At 45.9% G+C, this 20,502-nt stretch overlaps 2 protein-coding genes across 2 annotated transcripts; both read right to left on the reverse strand.

Moving 5' to 3' along the window:
- Positions 1–1,902: 1,902 nt before the first annotated feature.
- LOC136653040 (olfactory receptor 14C36-like) lies at positions 1,903–7,025 on the reverse strand. Its single transcript, XM_066629965.1, has 2 exons — positions 6,839–7,025; positions 1,903–2,879 (listed from the first exon to the last, which is right to left on the reverse strand). The coding sequence occupies exons 1-2, from the start codon at positions 7,023–7,025 to the stop codon at positions 1,903–1,905; spliced, it is 1,164 nt and encodes a 387-aa protein (XP_066486062.1).
- Positions 7,026–15,586: 8,561 nt separating this feature from the next.
- On the reverse strand, positions 15,587–16,522 carry LOC136653041 (olfactory receptor 14I1-like). Its single transcript, XM_066629966.1, has one exon. The coding sequence runs from the start codon at positions 16,520–16,522 to the stop codon at positions 15,587–15,589; it is 936 nt and encodes a 311-aa protein (XP_066486063.1).
- Between the last annotated feature and the right edge of the window lie 3,980 nt (positions 16,523–20,502).

Genomic DNA, 20,502 nt, shown 5'->3' on the forward strand with positions numbered 1-20,502 from the left:
TGTACTGTACACACTTTCCCCGGAGTAAGCCGTAGAGAACACAGTGGGACTTACGTCTGAGTAGACATGCATAGGATTGGGCTCTGAGGCTGCAGTCCTAACCACACTTTCCTGGGAGAAAGTCCCATTGACTATAATGGGACTTACTTCTAAGTAGACAGGCACAGGATTAGGCTCACAGATGGCTCCATCCAGGGCTCTGGGGTGGGTCCAACTCCTACTGAAAAGGTGTCCTTCCACCAGGACACCTGTCCTTGTTTTCCTTCCACCAGGGCTGGCTCCAAAGCTCAGTCACTTTTTTTGGGGAAAGAGCTGGCTCTGGAGTTTCCTCATCCAGATCACCAAGGAGAAGACTGCGTGGCGGAGCATGCGGGTTACTCTTTCCTTGTGGGAAAAGCAGATCGGTTGGGAGTACAAGAAAGAAGCAGCCTCTTGTTCAAGGATGAGTCCTTCGCCTTTCAAGGATTTTGGTGGGAAAGGCTGCTCATCTTCATTTGTTATTCCACGGACTGTCACTGGTTCCTCAGCTCCTTGCAGTCACAGGGTGGCCAGATGTCTCGACCACCAAGGAGGACCAGGCACCCCAAAACATAGGAAAATATAGGATATGTCAACCACCTTAGGGCACCAGGGTCTTCCTTTGATCCCCATCTCCAGGAGCAGCACTGTCATCTTTGGCATTCTGAGAAATATCTTGTTCACCCCATCCTGCTCTCTCTCTCTCTCTCTCTCTCTCTCTCTCTCTCTCTCTCTCTCTCTCTCGCTCTCGCTCTCGCTCTCGCTCTCTCTCCAGGAGTGATGCATTGATTCATTTTAAGAACTGAATCTTTTTTTTTGAAACCTGCCTGCCGTCTCTTCATTTCTGCTCCTGCCCTACATCAAGCAACTTGACTCCTGAGTCTTGCTTGCTTCCCACATCATTGCTACAGTTGCGACCATGATATGATTGGCTATGATATGTTATGCTTTCTTTTCCCTTGAACAGATGTTAACAGATTTTTTATTTGGCTCCGGATACACCCAAAGAAGTTTTATAGTACATTGTTATGCTAATTGTGTTCTTATGCATTCAGTTAATATATGTCTTTTTATATATTTAGTGTATTAATATTATGAATACGCACCATGTATTTTGTTTTTTTATGAGCTATATGTCTCAATAGTGTTGAATGCCTTTTTGTTATCCTTTCTGTACGTGCTAATCACATGTTGTCTAGTTGTATCTTATTACTTATTTCTCCAATAAAAAATGGTTTAAAAATAAATAAATAAATAAATAAATAAATAAATAAATAAATAAATAAATAAATAAATAAATAAAAGATTAACAGGTTGTGAGTTCCTGCACTTTATTTCTTTTACAAAAAAGCACTGGTTCTAATGCATCAGAGGTCTGCAGACATACCACATGATGAGAGGACAGTTCCCCGCCACAATATTTCAAGATTTAGCTAACATATTATTTCTCACGAGCATATGCAGTATCACTGCTGGAAATGGAAGAGTAAAGTGTGGGGGATGGGGAATTTTTTAAATAAATATTTCAAAAGTTAATTGTCAATATATGCAGAAGTTAGCACTGATATTCTTGTTGTGAATCTTCCCTTCCCATCATACAAAAAGAATATATTTCCTGTACTCTTGGGGCACAGAGAGGGATCTGCCTGAGTTCATTTTATTTGATAAAGTATGATGTGCACAGATAAAGCTACACACACAAATTGTTTAATAGCAACAATGACAAAATGTATGTAGTTCAAGGGAAAAGCAAAACAAGACTGTTTGCTTCTCTGTTATGAGCCTGGCTGATGTCTTGGTGTGGCAGAGTAAAATTTCATTCAACAAGAGCTATGAACTTATAGGAAAATGTTCATTATTTCAAAGAGGTCACAATCTCAGGAATCACATAAGAAGTCTGGAAAACCCATTCAAAAACTGCTGATTTAATAACCTCCACAATGCAGTCTGGATCTCTTTATTTCTCATGCTATAAATGAATGGATTCAGCATAGGAGGGAAGATGGCATATATGACAGCAAATCCAAGATTCAGGTAAGAAGAAATTTTGCCAGGGGGCTTTGCATAGACAAAGAGTGCAGTGAATATCAGCATAGAGACAACAATGAGGTGGGGGAGGCATGTGGAGAGGGCCTTCTGACGTCCCTTCTCAGAAGGGATTCTGAGCAAAGCAATGAAGATCCACACGTAGGTTGTAATGATGAAAATAAAGCATCCAGACCCCATACCAAAACTAAGCACAAGAAATCCAATTTCAACTAGGTACAAGTCAGAGCAAGATAGTTTCAGTAACTTTGGGATCTCACAGAAAAATTGATCAACAACATTACAGCAGAAGGTGATTGAAAATGTGCCACTCGTGTGCATAACTCCATAGAGAACACCACAAATCAATGCACCAGTTGCCATCTGAATGCAGGCTCCTTTGTTCATAATTGTTTCATATTGAAGTGGTTTGCAGATGGCAACATAGCGGTCATGTGCCATGATGGTTAAGATAGCCAAGCCTGTGCCTTCAAAGAATGCAAAGAAGAAAATTTGAGCCACACATTCAGAATAAGAAATGGCTATGCTGTTCAAAAGTGAATTAACCATAGATTTAGGAACAATGACAGAAAGGGAGCCCAAGTCCATCAGGGCTAAGTTCATGAGGAAGAAATACATGGGCGTGTGTAGGTGGTGGTCAAGGATGACTGCAGTAACAATGAGAAGATTTCCGGACACGCCTGCCAAATACAGAGCTAAGAACACAAAGAAGTGGATGAGCTGCCATTCACGGACTTCTGAGAACTGCAGAAGCAGAAAGTCAGAGCTAGAGTTAAGAGTGGGCATTTTATCCCAAACAGGAAATTTCATGCTACCTGTGGGGAAGAAACAGGAGAGTTAGTTTTATTCAAACTGATATATGCAAGACAACTGAAACATGCATTTCTATTATATCACTTTTAGTCCATGTACAATGAAAGGTGGAATTCCATTCACTCTTTCAGTACACTTCTGAGATGGACCAGGATAATCTTGATCCAGCAGCATAGCTGGGGGGGGGACCCAGGGCCTGGTGACACAATGATACCTTTGTGTCATTGTGTCACCCCCATGCCTGCACAGACACCCTCCCTCCATGCATGGCTGTGGCCCTGGAAATGGCTGCATTTGCAGTATGCCCTGTTAGGGCAGAGATGGGGCATGCCAATTTCATGAAACCTCCATGCACCACCAGGTAGGCACTGTCACCCCCACAGTGATGGTGGAAAACCACCAAACCGGCATGGACCCCTGGTCTCAGTCCAGCTAGGCCATTGCCTTGATCTATACCAAATTAGGTCCCTCATGTAGTGAGTGTGGTTGAAATTTATTGATTGAGATAAGTCCTTTCCATTGGAATTTTTGGTATTGCATTTGGAGAAGGCAATAGTTTGACTAAAATTGAATTAAAGCAGTGAGAAAAGACTGTGGTTGTGTTTTTTTTCACCCGTGAACTGCTATGCTATCTCCTGTATAACTGCTACACTATTCATACCAGTGATTTTCAACCTTTTTTATCTCGTGGCACACTGAAAAGGTGCTAAAATTGTCAAGGCACACCATCGGTTTTTTGACAATTGACAAGGCACACCATACTGCTGCTGGGGGGCTAACATCCCCAATAGCCCTACTAATAAATGACCCTCCCTCAAACTCCCTCGGCACACCTGCAGACCATTCGCGATACACCAACGTGCCACAGCACAGTGGTTGAAAATGGTTGTTCTATACAATACAGTTACTGCAAAGGCACGGACAGGATGAAAAATCTAATCAAGTCATCTGCCCAAGTTAGGCTAGTCCATCCTTTCCAGTCTGTCTCAACTGACCATGGTTTGGTCCAAAATGGTTGGAGAAAATGTGGTCTGTATGGCTTCTGTTTGACTCCGAAGTGACTCATATTAGTTGTAACTTATCTGAATGAATAAAGTGAGTCACCAGATACTCTGCTATCTTACAGAACACCTATTTAGACATTGCATCTGTTCTAATATCAGCCACACAGCAGAAAGCACCCTTGCTAGATTATATAAGCCTGATGCGTTAGGTGGGAATATAGCTTTTCCTACAAACTGAAATCATTTTCTTTTAAGTTCCAACTTATCAAAAGAAATACAGAACATGATCTTTCCCAGGACAGATGAGTGGAGAAGCACAAGCAGTTACACATACATTGTACTTCTGAAAAAAAAGATACTATTTCTACTCTTCAGCCACAAAGGAATCAGACAGAGGGCTCCAACCAGCCATCTGTTCCACACACCAACCTGCAAGAATTCAGCATTTTGTTTTAAAAACTGTAGTGAAATGTGAACAACTGGCTTCTGCAAGTGTACAGCCTGGGAAGGATTGTGTCTATTCTTGACACAATCCTGTCCCTGAGTTGCTAATCTAATTTGTATATAACACCATCACTTCCCAAAACATATGACAAGGTTGCCCGAGCTGGTTGTGGACAGGAGAGAAGAAGATCTCTAACTAATATGTAACCCCCTACATTTGCAGAGGAAACAGTGGGGGGAAATTGATATATCACCTGGAGTCACTTAACACTGGGGAGAGGAAAAAACATGAAGTCTAGTGGCTGCCACTAGTTTGCTTTTGCATAAGTTTGCAACTAGAATGTGATGTTTCAGTCCCATGAAGGCATTTTTTTTTTTCCTATCACATGAACTAGGCTGGATATGAAACTGGCCTGAATGGTTCAGAGAATGGTAGAAGGCAAAATAGTATTTGGGAAAGAAAATGATGGGTGGGTGGCTGGGCTGACAGGCAGCTGAGAATGTAGGAAAAAAAGGGGAAACATTTACTTACTTTTTGCCGTTGCTTTCATTCAATAGCAGGTTACATTCCAATTCCAGAAGCTTTTAGGTCATGGTGTGTCATCATTGCTCTGTTCCTTGAAACATTTACTTCCATTGAAACTTGGCACTATAAAGGTGGATCATCCATCATCACTGGAAATAAAAGGCTTTCTGCAGAACTTTGTGAAAGAGGTTCTCCCAATGTCTCCTTTGACTTCTTTGAGACCTGCTCCCAAGAGTCCAGCATAGCAGCTGATGAAACACACACACGCACGCACGCACGCACGCACGCGCACACACACACACACACACACACACACAAACAGCGCTTTTGGGGCTTTTTACCTTGAACTTATTTTTTGTCCCTTTTAAAAACAAACCTAGCAAGATTCTTGGCACCAGGATGCTACACTTGAAGACATGAAAACCTCATTGCCCTGATAGCTAGATTTGTGTCTGCTGTGTTCTCAGATTTTTTACTTCTGCAACAGATGTAACAGAGGGCGCAATCCTAACCTCTTAAATCTGTGCTTTCCAGCACTGACATGAGCAGGACTTTCATTCTTATTGTGCTTCCTCCTTCCTCATCCCACCAACCCCACCTATAGAACATATTTCCTGAACTGCTTGGAGGGAAATGGAAGAAACTGCCTTAGTTTTCTGTGACTCTGTGAAGTATCCTACAGACTGATAATGCTACAAAAATGGTTTAATAACAATTAAAGTGTGTGTGTAGTACAAGAGAGAAGTTCAAAAGGAATGTTATCTTCTCTCTCAGGGGCCGAGCAGATCTGCAGTCACTGAAGTGGGAGGATAATCTGAGTTTGTGAAGCAAATTGACATTTTCCAATTTCTCACAATTTCTATAATGTTTCTCACTATGCTGAGGTTACTAGAGGATTTAGAGCTCCCTTGGTGAAGGACACCTGCAGTAAAAATGTAACAGAAGAGAAAATGTGATGTTATATGTGTTATCTATAGGTTCAGAAGTATTGGTGGTTAAATTCTCCTCAAAAACCATGTGAAAGATTAGAGTACAGAGGATACTGGTTTTAAAAGGGTTAATTTGCTTCATGATAGTTTCCAACCTAAAACCAACTGTACACATATTTGGACAAGTGGACAGAAGCTTCTGAGGGGAGACTATAAAAGACATCATGAGAAGCTTCATGTGGACTGATAATTCCACACAAATGGCTTCATAAGAATTCCGGTGGCACGTGTATTAGCGCGCCACCGGCGTTTACCCTGCCTCCGCACGAGGCACAGGAGGGACTAGCCTCGCAGCCCATTGGCTGGGGGTTAATTAGTCTGGGGCCACGTGCAGGCTGCTCAGAGAAGCCCGCGCAGTCGGGACCAGGCAGCGGTCAGGGCTCCTTCACGCTGCTCCCCGACTCAGGCCACTTTGCTGGGGCCCTGAGCCCAGCAGACTTGGCTGTGGGCGCCCGCCTGCCCACCTGCCCTCTTGGCTTACCTTTGGGCAGCGAGCGACTGTTGGCGGTGGTGCCTGGGTTGGGCTTCTTGGCTAGGTTGTGGGGAGCTGCCTTGCAGGTGCAGCGGTCCAGCTGCGCCCCTCTTTGGCCGCGTGTGAGCTGCTGGTGTGCCCATGCCTCTGGTGGGCTGGGTGTGCTTTGGGGCTGGGTGCTTGTCTACTCAGGATTTTCCGACCTGGGGCTGAGCTTAACTACTTGAATTCCCGATTTTGGGCGTGCTTGGCTACTCTTCGTCTTCCTGCTCGCGGCTGCTGGCTGCACGCAGCGGGAGCCACTGAGCGCCTGATCTCCCCCCCACCCCCCTCGCTGAGCGCCTGACCTCCCCCCCACCTCCCCAGGGCAGTTTGGGCAGCCAGTGCTTGGGCGCCTGGCAGCTCTGCATAGTCAGGTCCATGCTTCAGCCTGCCCTCTGCCCTGCCGGTTTTTGGGGTGCCTGTGTGGAGCGGGTTCGCCTGCTTGGTTTGCAGGTGCTCCATGGGGGTGTGTTTGGGCACGTACCTGGCTTCCCTTGGGCTGCGTGTTTTTGGGCTGGTGCCTGCTGCCCTTGGAGTCGCCCTGCCTGGGCTCCTGCTGGCTGCCTGTTGAGCCTGCCGGCAGAAGCACTAGGAGGTTTCTTCCCTGCGCTCCCTCCTGCTTGTGTTTGGGGCTTTTGGGTCTGCGCTGGGCATTCCTCCTCCCAGTGCATAGTGGGGACGCGTGTTTTTTTCTTCAGTTTGCTTCCTTCACTTGCGTGTGAGGCCTGATGGCTAAGTGGTGTTTACACTCAACAGTGGCTAACGCTAAGCAGAGTTGGCTGTGGTCCTGAATTAGATGGGAGACCTCAAAGTTGGTAGCAGTTTTGCAGTGTCCTTTGCATAATAAATTTAAGGGGGGGAAAAGGAAGGAAGGGAAAGAAAACTAGAAGTTAATTGGATAAATAAATAAAAAGATGAGATAAAACAAAATTTAAAAAAAATTTCCCCATATTTAAGGAAGTTTTAATTTAAATATAAATTAATAAAAAAAAAATTGAAATTAAAAATTAAATAAAAATAAGATCAAGTGAGTGGGAACATTAGAGTAATTTAGTGGTAAGTATTGTAAGGGTGATAGGTTAGTTAACACTGCTTCCCCCCCCCCCACAGTTGTTCAATCGTTGCTATGCCTAAGAGAAACAAGAAATCTGGGGGGAAGGCCCCGAAGTGTCCCCCCCAATCCCGCACCAGCTTCTTCCTCAGATGAGGAGAATGATACAGCTGAGCTGCGGGCCCTAGTTGCACGGGTGGAGGCGCTTGAGAAGGAGAAAGCAATGCGTGATGCTGGTTTGGGAGATGGTGGTAGCACATCAGGTGCTGTCCCCCCCCCAGTCAGAGGTCTATCAGAAAAGGGCGTGGTGCGAAGCTCATGGAAATCTTCTCTTCCAGGTTAACCGCTTTGGAGAAACCCACTGAGCGGCAGGCTCCACCTGGACCTCCAGTTTTTCAGGTGCAGGCATCAGACCCTGAGGAACAGCAGCATTCGCAAGGAGCATCCTGCCAGACAATACCCATGCCTCCAACGGGTGAGAGCGGGCAGATGGATAGCTCAGCCTGGGCTGGTGTATGGGATGAGCGTGAAGGTGTGAATTCCTCAGTGTTGGCACCTTCAGCTCCATTGCTGTATTGGCCGGCTTGGGGTTATTCTCAGGTGCCGCAAGCCCCCCCCTTTCCATATTCACCAGGAATATGGCAGCAACCTGGGATCTCCCCAGGGGCACCGGCATCCCAGGCGGGACAGACCATAGCTGCTGCTCTGCCGTTTACGGGGGTTTCCCCGGTCTCCGGTGTCCCTTATAGCTTTGCCCCTTATGTCAATGTCCCATATGGGGTTTTTTCTCAGGGAGCCATGGAAGGGTCAGGTGAGCATCCACGAGTAGCTTATGGGGATGTGGCCCTGCCTTTGGGTGGTCACCTTGCCTTGGCGGTTAAAGAGAAAATTTTGAGGGGTGAGTTTGTTGATGTTTTTAGTTTATTACTTAAGGAAACTGAGCCAGCCCTGAAGGTGGGTGACCCAGCGCCTGATCCCCAAGTGGCACGAAGGCGGAAAATTGATAAGAATTGGAATAACTGGTTAAATGGATACATGATTTATGCTGCAGTATTTATTCAGATGCTGCCAGCATGGGCAACTGCGCTTTTTAAGTACCTGGATATTATCCACAGGGCTTTCCGCGAATATGCAGGCACGGCCTGGCTTGCATATGATGAACATTTTTGTTTACGTGCTTCGCACGACCCCGCCCTTGACTGGCGGGTTCCACAGTGGGAATTGTGGATCTAAATTGTCCTGCTGGCCTGGTCTAATTTGCGTAACTGATCTGATAGTGGGCATTTGATTGCTTGGAGCACCACCGGGCCAGTGGCAGGGATGTCAGGAGTGTGTTGGGTTCAAACCCCCCCACTCCTGCTATGAGTTTAACTCCACAGGGCGGTGCGGTAAGGCAGGCTGCACTTTTGCACATGTCTGTGGGCAGTGCAACAGCCAGCACTCAGTGTCCATGTGCCCCAAGCTGGCAGGTTTTAGGAGGGGTCCCAGGCCCCAAGCTGGGCAGGCCAAGAGAGGAGGCGGTCAGCCCCCTCAAGCTGGAAAGGTGGCCCACCCAGATTAGAGTAGAGGTGTTGGCTTCATTTTTGAAGGGGAAGCTGAAGTTTCAGGATGCTCAAATGTTATTGGAAGGTTTTGATAAAGGATTTCGGATTCCTGCGCCCCCTCCCTCCAGATCTACCTGGACCAGGAATCTCCCATCGGTCAAGGGTATGGAGGGGATAGTTCAAGCTAAGATAGATAAGGAACTGGGAGCCGGCAATTTGGCAGGCCCCTTTAAGTCTCCTCCATTTCCCAAGGTTCAGGTGTCCCCTTTAGGTGTAGTTCCCAAGAAGGTCCCTGGGACCTTCTGTCTCATTCACCATCTGTCCTATCCTTAAGGGAACTCAGTTAATGATAGGATCCCTGCGCACCTTTGATCAGTACGATACACTTCTTTGGACCAAGTTATCGGGGTGGTACATGGCTGTGGCTGTGGTGCCCTCATAGCCAAGATGGATATTGAGTCTGCATTCAGACTCCTGCTCGTCCACCCTGATGATTTTTGTTTGCTTGGTTTTCAATTTAATGGTTCCCTATACCTGGATAAAGCACTGCCAATGGGATGTGCAATCTCCTGTGCCCTTTTTGAGAAATTTAGCTGCTTTTTGGAGTGGGTAGTGGTGAGCAGAGCACAACTCGCCTTAGTGGTCCATTATCTTGATGATTTTCTTTTCGTAGGCGCGGGTGGATCTGATCAGTGCCTGCACCTGCTACATACCTTTGTGGCTGTGTGCAAGGAGTTGGGGGTACCCCTTGCCCAGGAAAAGACTGAGGGCCCCGCGACTACCCTTACGTTTTTGGGTATTGAATTGGACATGGTACAGCAGTGCAGTAGGCTGCCTGGTGATAAGTTGGTTAGGATGCAGCAGTTAATTTGTGCTGGCCTCCAGGCTCGGAAATTGTCCTTGAGGCATTTGCAGGTTCTGGTGGGGCATTTGAATTTCGCCTGCAGGGTAGTTGCCCCTGGTCGAGCCTTTTTGAGGAGGCTGTGTGATTGCATGGCGGGTATCAAGAAGCCTCACCACTGCCTGCGGATCACACAGGACATGAAGGCAGATTTGGTAACCTGGTTACAGTTTTTGGAATTTTAAAATGGTGTATCCTTTTGGTGGCAGGAGTGTTTACTTGAGGCGGAGCTGCAGCATCACTCTGATGCTGTGGGTGGTTTGGAGTTTGGAGTTTATTTTAGAGGGAGATGGTGTTCCACCCCTTGGCTGGATGCATGGGTTTCAGAGGGGGTTACAGCAGACATGACTTTTTTGGAGCTGTTCCCCCTTGTGGTGGCAGTTCATTTATGGGCAGAGGAATTTGCCAACTCCACCGTGCGTTTCTGGTGTGACAACCAAGCTGTGGTGTTTGTCATTAACCAGCAGATGTCCCGGTCCCCATGGGTTATGAGGCTGGTGAGGGTGTCCGTTTTGCACTGCCTTAAAAATAACACCTTGTTTTTGGCTAAGCATGTCCTGGGTCTTGACAACGGCATAGCCGACGCCCTATCTCACTTTCAGGTGGAGCGTTTCCATCAGCTGGCACTAGGGGCACTGCGGGAGCCCGACCCGATGCCACTTTGGCTTTGGACCCTTGGCTGTGCAGAGCGCAACATGTAATTTGGTTTGCACTCGCGCCTTCTACCCGTCACAGCTATCAAAGTAAGGCAAGGAAATTTGAGGCCTTTGGGGCAGCCCTGGCCTTACCCCAAGTCTGGCCTGTTTCTCTGGAACACCTGGTGCGGTTCCTGTTATATCTGCATAGCATTAATGTAGCTTGTAGGTCTTTATCGGTGTACTTGGCGGCATTGGCATTTTCTGCCAAGGCCTCAGGTTTCGCTGATGCTACTGACGACTTTAGGGTACGCAAGTTGGTCAAGGGTTTGAAGCGGATCTGTCCTCCTACCCCTGACCGGCGTAAGCCCATTACCCCTGGAATTTTAGTCAGGTTGATTAATCGTTTTGAGGTGCTGTGCTCGACTCCTTATGAGTCCTTATTGTTTAGAACCATCAGCATCATTATGTTTTTTGGTGCCTTCCGCCCCAGTGAGGTTTTATATGCCTCAGCGGGTGACGAGTCTGGAAGGGCCTTACAGCTGCAGAATGTACATATTAAGGCTGATGTGGTCATTATCACCCTCCGTCGTTCGAAAACCGACCAGCGGGGGGTGGGTTTTCAAGTGCGACTGGGCCTGGCACAGATCCTAGCCTTGTGCCTAGGAAGGACACTTTGGTCTTATTTGGCTGCACGTCCTGCGGTTCAGGGTGCCTTGTTCTGCCATGTTGATGCCTCACCTGTTACGTTTTTTCAGTTTAGGGTCCTTTATCGCAGGGCAGTGGTGGACCTTGGGTTTAGGGCAGAAGATTACGACCTGCACTCTTTCAGGATTGGGGCTGCATCAGCTGCAGCTGATATTGGCCTCCCAGCCTGGGACATTCAGAGGATTGGTGCAAGATCTGTAGTTCCCGGACCTCTGAGAATTCAAGTAGCAGAAAATCAGAAGAGGATGTAAGATTGAGAATTCTGTCCCCATTCACATATTTTATGTTGCCTATGGGAGAAAGAATAAACTTTAAGTGTATTTATCAGAAAAATAGATGGGGGGATTAGCATTTGAAAGTGTCGACCCAATGTGCGGCGGCAGTGAAGAAGGCCAGTTCTATGCTTGGAATCATTAGAAAATGTATTGAGAACAAAACAGCTAATATTATAATGCCATTGTACAAATCGATGGTGAGGCCACACCTGGAGTATTGTGTCCGGTTCTGGTCCTCACATCTCAAAAAAGATATCGTGGAAATGGAAAAGGTGCAAAAGAGAGCGATTAAAATGATTATTGGGCTGGGGCACCTTCCTTATGAGGAAAGGCTACGGCATTTGGGCCTCTTTAACCTAGAAAAGAGACCCTGAGGGGAGTCATGATTGAGACATACAAAATTATGCATGGGAAGGATAAAGTGGATAGAGAGATGCTCTTTACACTCTCACATAACACCAAAACCAGGGGACATCCACTAAAATTGAGTGTTGGGAGAGTTAGGACAGACAAAAGAAAATATTTCTTTACTCAGTGTGTGGTTGGTCTGTGGAACTCCTTGCCACAGGATGTGATAACGGCATCTGGCCTGGATGCCTTTAAAAGGGGATTGGACAAGTTTCTGGAGGAAAAATCCATTATGGGTTACAAGCCATGATGTGTATGTGCAACCTCCTGATTTTAGAAATGGGCTATGTCAGAATGCCAGATGCAAGGGAGACACCAGGATGCAGGTCTCTTGTCATCTAGTGTGCTCCCTGGGGCATTTGGTGGGCCGCTGCAAGATACAGGAAGCTAGACTAGATGGGCCTATGGCCTGATTCAGTGGGGCTGTTCTTATGTTCTTAAGATGTGGATATGTCATCAGTTGCATCAATAGGGGGTTCTGCAGGCAGCACCGGGTGAGGTGCATGGGGGGGGGGTGACACCACTAATGACCAAAATTTTTAATATCCTGGCATTTTCGAAAAATTCCATCATGTTATATATCGATCAATGTGCAATTTTATGCAGAATGCAATGAAACAAACAGTGTTGAAGTATCTCTGTTCTATCAAAAGTTATAACCAAAAAAACCAGCAGGGTGGGGTGATGGTACATCTCCATTTCTACCGTCAGCGGTGCCATGCCCACTGCATGGGAGGAAGTCCATCATGAGGGTGACGCACTGGCCTCCTGCACCGGGTGGTTCAAACCCTAGCAACACCACTGTATGTTATCAGGACCTGCTTTTCCTAATAGGCCCACTATGTTTCCTAATCAGAAGCAACTGGAAGTAGGACACAGGTTATCAAAACATTCTAATTCCTAATTGTTGCTGCTTATTGGTGGAGGAGAAGAAATGGTCCAAGGGGTAGTCACCACATCTCTTCCCCCCCCATCTCTTTCCCTTCTTTCATGATGTGCCTTCATGTTCTCTCCTTCCTTGGGAAGTGAATATCTCCTCTTTGCTCCTATTCTACGAGTACCTAGCAATCAAGGCTGCTTGGGATTTAGCTGTGCATTTAAGAAACCTTCAGATCATAATTCATTTGCATTTGAACTTTGATTCCCCCTTTCTTATTGTACATTTACCCTGACAACAGAAGTGCACACCCTGCTGAGACAATTAAGATTAGGGTTTTCCTTGCCTGGTCCTGCTCTTCATGAGACAAGTCAGGGAAAAAGGGGGAACCTGATTAAGCTTCAGGCTGGCCAGGGACAGGACATGAACAGCACATGGGCACGAACACAGGACATGGACAGTGTGCAGAGCACAGTCCTGGCATCCCAATTCTGGGAGGCTTCCCACATGAGATAGTCTGGGGTAGGTGGAAAATCACCACCCAATCAGGAAGAAATCACAACTTCCTATCTGACCCCCAGGGATGACCAGCTATTCTCAGGTAAGAATGTTTGATTTCTGCCTTATTGGCCATTGGTGGGGAGTTTTTTGCACGCATTGTTGGAAGCCACTTTATGACAGCAGAACTCTGTTCTGCTGTTGTAAAACCCTGTATGCATCAGACCATTCCTATAGGATTGGGCCATGACTAAAACAAAGAGAAAGTAAGCCCTAGTGGCCTCTGAGGTGATTTCTCTAATACCTTCACCCACATTCAGCTGTCAATATTCACCCACCAAACATACAGAATCAACATTTAGAGAAGTAATTCAGATACTAGTTTATTCTAATCAAAGTACACAAAAACTTTACAGCTCCCACTGAGCCGCTGTTACCAGGCAGGCTCCAGGATAGATGAACTGTTGTTACATATGACCTCAAATACAGGTGCAGCCTGTATGGGGTGGGGGTACTGAAAGTCACACACACCTTTGCCCTGTGCTGGCATCTCACTCTATTTCCAGGCAGCCCAAAACACTGCAAAAAGGCTCTGCCTCACCCAGGCAGGGAAATAGCCCTGGAAGAGGTTCCCCTTGCAAGGAACAGTAAAATTCCTGCAGCCCCTGAGCCAGCAAAGAGGCTGAAGAGGGGAAGGGGTGGCAGAAAATCCCTGTAGCTAGAACAGGTGCAGCAAGGTGGAGCTTGCTCTTGCTGTCTCTCACTCACACACATACCAGGCAGGTGTGGTAGCAACAGAGGGATTGCTTTAAAAAACCCAGGGAGTGTTTGCTGAATTCCACCCCCCCCCCCATTGTGCAGGCAATCATCAACATAAGCAACCCCCCCCTGAGATGGTGCAGGCAATCACTGACACAAGCAACCCCCTCTCCCACTGAGATGGTGCAGGCTATCACCAACACAAGCAAGTCTTCCCAGTAAGCAAAGCATTCGATTGAGCCTACAATTCTTTCCTGAGAGTAAGCCCCATTGACTGGAATGGGGCTTACTTCTGAGTAGAAATGCATAGGGCTGGACTCTTAAAAGCTCAGCAGGATAGCTGGCAACGGGGAGGGCTAAGTACGGAGGGGAGGGGATTGATAACAGCTGCCTAAGTTTCTTTCTATCTGGAAGCCCTGCTGGATCAGGCCAAAGGCCCATCTAGTCCAGCTTCCTGTATCTCACCAAATGCTTCAGTGAACACACAAGGCAACATACACACAAAGTAATAGATGCTTTTAGAGCAGATGGACCTGGGCTGGAGAAAAATCCCTGTATTTTTATCCTTGAGGTTTGTGAAAAGACACACTGCTGAGGGAGAGGGGGAGAAGAATGTTTGCACTTAATAGGGACATCTGTTCAGAGTGAAGCAGAATACAATTTGGAAGTTTCTGGCCATAGTAGTTACAAAGTTTTTATGTGTGGAATGTTTTCTAATGACTCCTAATTTCATAGTACTGCTCATTTGCCTCAGTTTTAAGCTACTTATTTCTGTAGCCTCCATTTTCTGAAGAACAGGGACAGTTAAACAGATACAGATGTTTAGCTCTTTTTTAGCAGAAGTATTTGTTGGCAGAAGCTTATAAAATTGACCTTTAAAGCCCTTCACAGCTTGGTGCCAGGGCACCTGAAGGACCATTTCCACCACTTGGTGATGAACTGAAGTCAACTGAGGGGCCTTCCCAACTGTGTGCCACTACTGATGGCACAATCCTATCTGATCTCTGCATTGACAGGACCCATGCTCTGCTGGCACAGACTTTTGCAAAGGGGCCATAAAACAGTCTAAAGATCCACCAGTGGGAAGGCCAAAAGAGAGGCATTCAAGGAATGATGTGTGCTGGGCAGAGCTGGCGTGGAATGAGGCAGGGGAGGGCAGGGAAGAGGCAAGGGGTGGATGGATAGGGTCTGGGAGGGGGCGGGGTCTGCAGCACTGGTGCACACTGTATTCTTTCCCCTTTCCTGGGTCTGATCTGCAAACATGGATCAATTGTGCACGCTGGTGTGGGTCTGAGTAACACCCATGGCAGCTGGGGGTTTCCCAGGGCAAGGAGGCCCAAGGAGGCTTTCAGCCTGCTAAATTCCCCCACAGGATGGCACTGCTGTATTGGCAGGGTGAAATTTAAGCAGGATTCGGCAATGATTTAGGTGAGGCAGTAGCCTTCTCTGTGGTGATTTTGCAACTTTGGAACTCCCTTCCAAAGTTAAACATTTTGAAGAAAATTCCTTCCAGGAAAGAACAAAACAGTCTCAACAATCAAATGAGAAGTCTGGCAAGCCCATTCAAAAAATGTTTTCAATATACAAGCCTCTGAAATGCAGTCTGAATCTCTTTATTTCTCATGCTATAAATGAAGGGATTCAGCATTGGGGGGAAGATGGTATAGATCACAGCAAAAGCAACACCTAGATCAGATGAAGGACTGCTGGGAGGGCTTGCATATACAAAGACTGCTGTGAACACAAGCACAAAAACAACAATGAGATGGGGGAGGCAAGTAGAGAGGGCTTTCTGGCGCCCTTGTTCTGAAGGGATGCGGAGCACTGTGGTGAAGATCCCCACATAGGTTGAAACGATGAAGATAAAGCATCCAAATACTGCACTTGCACTAAGCACAAGAAACCCAACTTCAACCAGGTACAATTCAGAGCAAGACAGTTTCAGTAACTTGGGGATTTCGCAGAAGAACTGATCCACAACATTAGAGCAAAAGCTGATTGCAAATGTCCCACTTGTGTGCACAGATGCATAGAGAATTCCACACAGCCATGCTCCGGCTGCCATCTGGACGCAGGCTCCTTTGTTCATAATAGCTTCATATTGTAGTGGGTTGCAGATGGCAACATAACGGTCGTGGGCCATTATGGTCAGGATAGCAATATTGGATGACGCAAACAATGTTAGGAAGAAGATCTGGGCCACACACCCAGAATAAAAAATAAGACTGTTGTTCATGAGTGAATTAGCCATGGATTTGGGTATGGTGACAGAAATGGAGCACAGGTCCAGAAGGGCTAAGTTTGTTAGAAAAAAATACATAGGGGTGTGCAAGTGATGATCAAGGACTACTAACGTGATGATAACAATGTTTCCAATCATGGCTGTCAAGTACAAAGCTAGGAACAAAAAGAAATGCAAGATCTGTAGTTCTCGGACCTCTGAGAATTCCAGTAGTATAAAGTAAGTGACGGAGGTAAGATTGGATATCTTGCCCTCAATTGGAAATATCATGTCACCTGTAGGAGGAACAATAAATGTTAATTCTGTTATAACTAAATTTTCAGTCAGTTGAAGCCAGAATGCTTGTATTTAGACCACTTTCATCCCTGTATAATGAATAGTATAGCGCAGCTGTATCCAGAGACCTCTGTCGCTTGGATAGACTGTGACAATCTTGCAGCCACATCCTATCCTTTCCCTTCAGCCAATGCAGTTGCACCGAAAAAGCTTGCATTGCATCCTATTGAGGAGCAGTCCTAGAGTTCTTCTTTGGATAGGGAACATTTGTTCCCCTATCTGGGGGTAAGCTTCTGGAGCTTGGAAGGGTCCACTTGAATGAGTGCCAAGAAAATGGATGTGGGTCAGGAAGAGGTTTTGGATCCAGCCAACACTACTGCCGCCGAGCTCACCCCCTTCCTGGATCCGATCTGGCCTTCTCCCTGCCCTGACACTGCCCCATTCCACCCTCTCCCCACCCTGTTCTGCCTCCCACACTGGCCTACCTATTTATTGAGATAAGTTATTTCCACGATGAGTATTTTGACATACTGTTGGGATAAGGTAATGATTTGAGCAAAATAGAATTAAATCAGAGTCAAGGGGCTGTGAATGCATCTCTTTATCCCTGGACTGCAATACTGCCTCCCCGTCCACCACCTCACAGACATATACTAAATCAATACAAGGAACTGTGCAAAAAGTTTGGAAGTTAAATCAGCTAGTAGACTGGTGCACCCAAGCTAGGCTTGTCCATCTATTCCAATCTGCATTGACTGGTCAAGGTTTGATTCATAATTCTTGGGGGGAGGGGGGCATGATCTGAATTTGGTTTATTCAAAAGTGACACATGCTCATTGTTATGAACCAAGTCATCTACCTGATATGCTACCCTCCCATAAACCTACTGAATCAAGTTGCAACTGGGTTCTTCTAAAGAGCAGAGAGCACCCTTCCTAAATTTTATAAATCTGCACCGTGGGGGAGGAGGGGATCAGAGGTTTCAGTCTAAAGCTGAATTGTTTCTTAAACATATAATATGATGAATTCTAGAATAGATAAATGCAGAAGCAATTGCACACATATGACCCAATAGGGGAAAAATATTCTGAATTTCCATTGATCAGCCATGACAGGGTGAAGTTGGAGGGTGTAATGGAAGATCAAAAGATCATCAGGTGGATGATGTGGTGTTGACAGCGATTCCATGTTTTGACAGCTGGTTGACAGCTCTGGGAAGGGCAGGGCTGGCTCCACAGCTGTAATCAATCAAGGCCAATGGGACTTTGATGGACACCTGAGCTTCATTTGACCTTGATGGGACTTTTAATGGACATGGACTGAAGAGATGGTTCAGCTGAGCCTAATTTGGACTTAACAAGGGGCTAGCAAGGTAGCTCACAGCTGAGCTGCATTTTGGATTATGAGACATCCAAGGATAAAAGGCAGCTTCAGAAGGACCAAAGGCTACCCTGACCCAGAGAGAGACGCTACCTGATCCAGAGGAGTCCTGACCTGACCGGAGTTTGACCTTGGACTGTGACCTGGCATATCGTTTCTGGACTCTGCTCTGGCAATCTGCACTTATTGGACTGGGACTAGACTCTGACTTTTGCCTGCTGCACTTGTGAGTTTAACAAGGGAAGCTAATTAGCCTTAAGCGGGCACAAGGCCCAGTGGATGGGGATTTGGCAGAACAGAGGGTCAATCCAACTCTATGCTCCAACTGTAAATCAGCAGGAATTCAGCATTTTTACAGTGTAGCTAGATGTGAGCACTTGCTTCTTCTGGTAGACAACGGTGGAAGGACTGTCAGCTCAGTCCTATCCAAATCCTCTGCACCGATACAGCTGTGAGCCACATTTGTTCCCTTGCCTTGAGGTAAGCCCCCACTGCTCAAATGGCTCTACTTAGACTTGAGCAAGTGATTTTGCTAATGAAACTCAGAGTGGAGTCAAGTAGATGGATAGGATATCTGCTGAGCCACTGCAGATAAAAACCGTCCATTCATACCCTTGACCTACAACATCCCTGCAACAACACTCCCCATGTTCCACCCCCTCCTCCCCCTGTTCTGCCAGCTGCCTGTCTCCTGTACCAACTTACTGGAGCTTGAGGCTCTCGTAGTGGCTGCTATTGCGTGGCTGCCACTGTTGACCATTTGTGTGGCCAGGCTGTGCCGAGTGGCACATTGTGTTTTGTCATGGCTGTAAAGCACATTGCATCACCAGAACACAAGTTATGGCAGTGCAGATGGCCCACAGGATTGGGCCATGTCTCTAATCATTCACACACTCCTAATCTATGGTAAAATTGCATGTAATGTAATTACTTTCCTAATTTTATAACTAAGTAGTGACATCTGATCTGGAGTCATTTAGCACTAGTGAGAAGAACGACAATGCAGTTTGGTGTTTCTTTCGTGAATAAATTTGCCACTACAATGTGATGCTTCACTCATATAGAAACAGTTTTTTTTCCTGGAGATCACATAAATAAGTCAATGAGCTGGATCCGTCCTCAAGGGTTGTGACTGTGATATCACACAAAATAGTAACTGACAAAAAAAAGTTGGATGGGTGGAAAGAAGAATCAACAGGTAGCTGAGACAGTAGAAACAATGAATGGACATTTACTTACTTTTTCCCATTGGTCTCTTCCAATAGTAGATAACTTTCTTTTTGCAAAAGAATTTAGATCATTATGTGCCAAGATCCCTTTGTTCTTTGAAACTTGTTCTCTCTTTCGCAATGTTGCATGATGTGTGTGGTCCTTTGCATCGGTCTGACAGTGAGAGACTTTCTGCTTGTGCATGAATATTTATCAATGTCTCCTTTGTCTTCTTTGAACCTGGTCTCAGGAGTCCAGCACAGCTAACCACAATTTTAGAAGGCTGCTGAGATGTTTTTCCCATGACCTGCAATCTTTTCCTAAGAAACCTAACAAGATCATTGGCAGTAACTTGCATTTGAAAACCTGAGAAAATTAATGCTCCTGAGACTTAAATCAAAGTTTGCCGTGCACTCAGATGGAATACCACAGCAGAAGCTGCACTGAGATGTATGGAACCATTGACACAAGTTCTGGATGGCATGAGGAAATGACTCTGTAGCAGATGGAGCCTGAGGTCTCCAACATAACCTGTGGTGGCAATATATGGACATTACTGGGACGAGGTCACAAATAATCCAAGCTGTCTCCTTGCTTTCAATGGTTGTTATTCAGAATTCATTTTTTTTCCTCAGATGGTACCCAAAATGCACAACTTCACAGTACCAGATTGCATAAATCTGCCTTGGATTTCACAAAGCTCTATCTAACATGCTCATAGAAGACCAATGCTCCAAGTTTTGGAAAATCACTTCTTACCAAAAGTTGAACATTATGTTGAACTTGAATGTTATTATAAAAATATTGACATACCTTCCTCCATAAAAAGAGTTCACAAAGCTCTCTCCATAACAAAGGAGCATTCACATTATCTGTACATACATTATACTCAGTATCTGTGATTGTGCATTCATTCACAAATACACATAACAGATGCTGGAGTCATCCAATGCTGAACCTACATCTGAAAACCAGGCTCAGGCTTCCAACATGTTTGGTCATTTACACAATCCTAGGCATGTTTACTGAGAAGCAAGTCTCATAGTGTTCACTGTTGCTTACTTCCAGGTAAATGTGCACAGGATTGTAGTACTCTCTTAACAAAAATGATCAGAGCCACTCACAGTCCAATGCTTACAAAATCCCCACCTGCCAATACAACCAAGTGCTGTATCCTCTGGGGATTTAGGCTGCAATCCTAACCACACTTTCCTGAGAGTAAGCCCTTGAATAAAATAGGAGTTACTTCTGAGTAGACCTGGTTAGAATTGTGCCCTTAGTCTTGCAGGTCTCCTCAAGGTAAAGGAACGTGCGTTCCTCCACATCCTTAATAGGTCTACTCCAACCTACACTTTGACTGGAGCAACACTGACTAGACCTGGGGA

The sequence above is a fragment of the Tiliqua scincoides genome, chromosome 5 (genome assembly GCF_035046505.1).
Source record: "Tiliqua scincoides isolate rTilSci1 chromosome 5, rTilSci1.hap2, whole genome shotgun sequence".
Lineage (NCBI taxonomy): Eukaryota > Metazoa > Chordata > Lepidosauria > Squamata > Scincidae > Tiliqua > Tiliqua scincoides.

Excerpts from the sequence above, each read along its gene's own strand:
- LOC136653040 (XM_066629965.1), bottom strand. The coding sequence starts at position 7,025 with ATGCACTGGGAGGAGGAATGCCCAGCGCAGACCCAAAAGCCCCAAACA. Across the intron at positions 2,880-6,838 it reads CGCAGCCCAAGGGAAGCCAG|GTAGCATGAAATTTCCTGTT; the intron begins GTACGTGCCCAA and ends TCTTCCCCACAG.
- LOC136653041 (XM_066629966.1), bottom strand. The coding sequence starts at position 16,522 with ATGATATTTCCAATTGAGGGCAAGATATCCAATCTTACCTCCGTCACT.